The following is a 4,902-nucleotide window of genomic DNA, read 5'->3' as shown; positions in this document are numbered from 1 at the left end:
TGTTCCATGACCTTGCATAAGCAACTTATCAATGCAATGCAATGGTAGGCAATAGCGGATCTGGGATTTCCCACTCCTTTCAATATGGGAGTGGTGTGCACAAAGTGCCAAGAGTTTGAAAGTCTTTTTTTCGTTTTTTCCTAACATCATTGCACATTTCTAAGAGTTTAGTCATGGCACCATTATTAAAATGTTTTATCATCTTATATCGAATATATCAGGGTCTGGGGACGTTCCTCTACAGCTTCTAGGGCTCGGTCAAGCTCAATCTTTGTCATATCTTGATTGTAACCAAGGTCATCACCTGTGGTAAAGTGTAAAGGTTACAGCTCAGCTGTTTCCTTGGTGCTCAGGAATATGGGATGGTAATTATCTGAGGTGCTTGTATATGAGAACTACCTGGTGAGTCTCCAGGTGAATCGAAATTTTAAATTTTGCAAAATATTTTTTCCCAGTGAATCAAACCTGTGATATATATATATATATATATATATATATATATATATATATATATATATATAATTGCATGTTCTAGAGACAACGTTCCTCTAGGAGTCTCTTCTACCTTGCTTAACTGTTCTACTAGCCCTAGTTCTCGTTAGTTTCTAATTGCGAAAGGTCTCGTTCCGGATTTTATTTTTGAAAAGTCCCATTTCATTTAAACAGTGACCTGCGGCATTCTGGTCTCCATCATGGAACTGTGGTAGATGGGTGTTGTTTTTGTATCAAAGTGAATCTTTAATCCGAGTTATTTTGTACTTTAACAAGCGGGCTTCAGGTCTCGCAATTTTCAGACAAAATCAAAATCGCCTACTACTTGACCATCAACGAACTTATTAATTATGTAGTGATTGATTATCAATTACGCACTTAACATTCGTGAACCTTGCCCTCTCTGTGGGAATATGAAAAGAGGTCGTCTGGATCAGCCATAAGTGGGGGTTCCACTGTCCACAGTCGAGTTGGTCATAGAGCGCTCATGGGTCGTCAGTCGTGTTTGAAGAGAAGGGCAATCATTTATTCTGGGTTTCAGCATAGGACCTTAGGGACCAGAAAACTCTGAACTATTATCAGCCTATCAACAATAGCTAAGAGGGTGTGTGGTATTATGTGTCCTCTATCCCCCCAGTGGAAGTTTGGTTGCATACCAAAGGGGAGAATCGAGTTATGTAGTAGACACCTCCTGATCGCCACATACCTTGGCGAATACGGGAGCCCACATGGGATATCCGACAGGTTCAGAAAAGTCAAGTGAAAAGAAGAAAAGAATTCAGATTAAAAAAGAGTGCGCCTAGAGGACCCCTAGACTACTGGGCCTCCCTACCCAGGAGTCAAAGCCCCTAACGGCTGCCTTGGGGTAAAAGAGTGCTACGGGTCTGAGGCGGGGTGCTGACTCCGCCTACGCAGTTTTAGTTTATTTAAATTTTACGTTCGGGACTCCAGGGTATCTCTTGTGGAAGAGAAATTTGTTTATTTTGCTGCTATCTTCTGACTACGTGCAAGCTCACTCGGTCTCTTACACGAGTGAACCAAGCCTGGAATCTCAAAAGATGGCCTTAGATGACATCTTGTCTTGCCATTGTCAGAGAAAGAGAAATGGTCTGTAATATTCATCCAAACTTTTAATATCGATAGTAATGATTTAACTGAAACAGTTGCTAAATATTTAATTATATATACAAAGTGAAGAATGTTAAATGCAGCAAATATTGACATTTTAAAAACAATGCTGACCCAAGTAGCGCCAATGATGCCATACAAAATTCAATTAAAACATTAATGGGCGGCATGGGATGTCATTGCAAATATGACAGGGGTAGCCTATCACACGTTATCAAAAAGAAATGAATGTGGAGAGGACAATGCAGTACACGCACTATTTTTTTATGTGTACCAATTGGATGAAATTTCAGCTTTAACTCTAAAGCAAAAGCCATTGGAAAACATCTGGAATTCAACATGAAACAGTTGGAAATGCCGGTTTTCAAGATATCCCTTATAACTTCTATTGCAAGAAAATGGAAATGCATATTCTGTTATACCTTTATTTTCATGCTAAAACGTGCAGTGTGCAGCACGGCCACCAAAAGGAAATACCACAGCCCAGGTGTTGGAGTTTCCGACATTTGTTTACCGATTGCACTGAATGGTTATAGTTTACCTGCTATTACCATTATTATAGCCCGTGTGTAAGCCACGAAGAATTGTTGAGATATCCCTTACAAAACCCAAATACTGAATAGAAAATGAATTCAATGTATCTACTCTTATTCTCATGTAGTAAGGAAGAAAATTAGTGTTCTATGAACTCACTAACAGCACTGTCACAAATTACTTGCAACAGTCTTTTCAATCCATGCAAAGAATGATTATACTAAAGAAAAGGGATCAGCCACCAGATGACTGCTGTTTGAGTACGGACACAAAAAAGTTATGCAATGTTTTCTTTATTTAGCTATAAAAGTATTTGCAATAGTATTCATTAACTACATTTTTTAAATATTAAATTCTAGGATTACAATCAATGTGTATTTTGTTTAAATATATGATTTAATACGTAATTCTTGTCTGTGTCTTGGTAAATCTGAGCTTTTTAAAGTATGGGCGTCAAGGTATAAGAAAAATAATACTTCTCTCCATTGCTATATTTTGTTTGTTTGTTTCACAAAGACAATTTACTTTGCATTACTTGGTAGTGAGAAACTAAAATTATACCTTATTTTCTGTCGTACAATTCACAACAGGCAAAATTCACCATGTACCATACAGCTGTGTGAAGCTGACACTGCATCCTACTTTGTCGTACTGATCCGTCTATTTGTTAATATTTTTAACAGGAAATTCAATATTTTCCAATATATTTTAGTAAAGAAAACGTTCAAACTAGAAATAACTCGGATGAATTATCGCGCATTTTTCAATAGCAAACTCTGGCCTCAAATCTACATTAATACGAACAACATACTGACCCTTAGGTGCACTTCAAATATATACTTTGCACAATGCAACGTGCGAATAACATTACTGTGTTTTGAAGTATTATTACTAACCTGTCAGTTATCATATTATTGTCATCGCTAACCATTAATATATCCTAAATCATCACAAACATCGCTACAATAAGAAAATAGATAAATACTTTTCAAAAAAGGAGTGTGGTATTGAATTTTTGTGTTGCATGTAAATTTTGCATATTCTAATCACTTTGATTATGAAAGTGGGAATAATTTTCATTGGTCACAAGTTTAACAATATGTGTATTTCTGAAAACATTTGTATTTACTTGTACTTTAGCAAGCGCTTTACTGCACAAATAAATAATAACTATGATGAAATGAAATGATTAAAGCACATTCATTTTCTCCACCAAACTTTTTCAACTTGGCAATAGTTTCAACGGGGCCAGTGACCATTATATAAAATAGGTTATAAACAAATATGTAACATGGTTACCTCGCACATATCCTGTTCTTTTATTGAAAACCAAGCAACATCATGTCAGCTTAATGTGGAAAGTGGGTAGTGTTGCTAAGCCGGCATCTTATGGTGTCTTCCTTAATTTCTAGACACGTATCGTATTTTTGCCCCGATTACCATTGGGATGTCAATATAATGTATATATTTACACCTCGGCGATAATAATTGTAAAGTAAGGTTCCTATCCCTGTCCTTCTCTTTACCTCATGTGGTTTTAACTGGATATGCAAATTCGTCTTTGTATCACGGCTTTATCAGTAGTTTGCAGCCTTTTTTAACTACCACGTTTCCACCAGAATTCCGTCCTTTCCTCTATGAATAAAATTCCTTCCCAGTTTTAAAGAAAATTATTCATATGCAATTACACTTCCAGGAATTTTGGTTTTCTATCTAAGCCTATCAGATCACTTATTGTATATGTATACCCGAACAGGGTAAATGTTCCACAGGTTGGGAACACCTGGCTTAGTTAACAAGAAGCATATAGAAGTACACTTACACCTTGGGTTTATGTGTGTATAAGAGGGAGTTTACAATAGGTCCCGCATGGATATCATAGTTACACGATCTCTGAACAGATCCAACTATGTTGAAAAAAGATATCTACCTTAAGGCTTAGAAGAAACATTGGCCAAACAACATTAAAAACGTTCCCACGAGGCAGTATCTTCTATAAATCCAAACCGGATATACACAGTCACCTGGAGAAAGATCACTCTAGCCGTCTTTTTTTTTTTTTTTTTTTTTTTTTTTTTTTTTTTTTTTTTTTTTTTTTTTTTTAACACAGCCGTATACAGAATATTTTCTGCCTGGACGACAGACTGAGTATGTGGAATCTGGTTCTATGTCGGAGGATTTTACCTGCCGTGCAGAAATAAGAGTAGCAGCCCGTGTGTCTCAACCTAGGATATACTGCTGGTTAAGAAACTCAAAAAAAAAAAAAAAAAAAAAAAAAAAGGAAACTTCTAGAACCCGAGGGACCAGGGCCATAATTTTAGCAATTAACGTGCTAAAATGTGGTTACTTGTACCTCATACGGCTCGAGTTGCCCGTATGCGTCCTTTTGACTTACAATGGGACTGATACAACGGTGACAGGAAGCTACATCTCGCAATGTGGGTCACTGCTGGTCTCCGGCACGGTCTATATAAGTATACTTATATAGTCCTTGGTCTCCGGTTGACCTACGATCCGCGCGACGGAATTCACTTTCGGTTCTAGTTTGCCTATGGTTATGGCGAGATTTTGGTTTCGGTTAGGCTAGGTAGAAGGAAGCGAAGCCGCACGATCTGTGTCGCGAGGCATGACCGATGCGAAGAACACCCTTTCAAAGCGCGATGCTTCCTAGAACCAAATGAAACTGCGTAGCGCAGATTGCGGGTCGCCTGGGGTATCCACACGTTCAGGGACCCACATTCGGCCACA

General features: G+C 37.7%; 1 protein-coding gene across 1 annotated transcript in view; it reads left to right on the top strand.

The window, feature by feature from the left end:
- Positions 1-1,220: 1,220 nt before the first annotated feature.
- LOC125034968 (vascular endothelial growth factor receptor 3-like) overlaps positions 1,221-4,902 on the top strand; it is a 10,710-nt gene continuing 7,028 nt past the window's right edge. Inside the window, exons 1-6 of the mRNA XM_047627015.1 lie at positions 1,221-1,251; positions 1,444-1,581; positions 1,928-2,189; positions 3,851-3,911; positions 4,298-4,395; positions 4,575-4,691. Coding sequence (XP_047482971.1) covers positions 1,221-1,251; positions 1,444-1,581; positions 1,928-2,189; positions 3,851-3,911; positions 4,298-4,395; positions 4,575-4,691 — 707 coding nt within the window. The remainder of the gene's footprint in view (positions 1,252-1,443; positions 1,582-1,927; positions 2,190-3,850; positions 3,912-4,297; positions 4,396-4,574; positions 4,692-4,902) is intronic.

The sequence above is a fragment of the Penaeus chinensis genome, chromosome 19 (assembly GCF_019202785.1).
Source record: "Penaeus chinensis breed Huanghai No. 1 chromosome 19, ASM1920278v2, whole genome shotgun sequence".
NCBI classification, from domain to species: domain Eukaryota; kingdom Metazoa; phylum Arthropoda; class Malacostraca; order Decapoda; family Penaeidae; genus Penaeus; species Penaeus chinensis.
The sequence above is the reverse complement of the archived record's forward strand: the minus strand, read 5'-3'. Positions and strand labels throughout refer to the sequence as shown.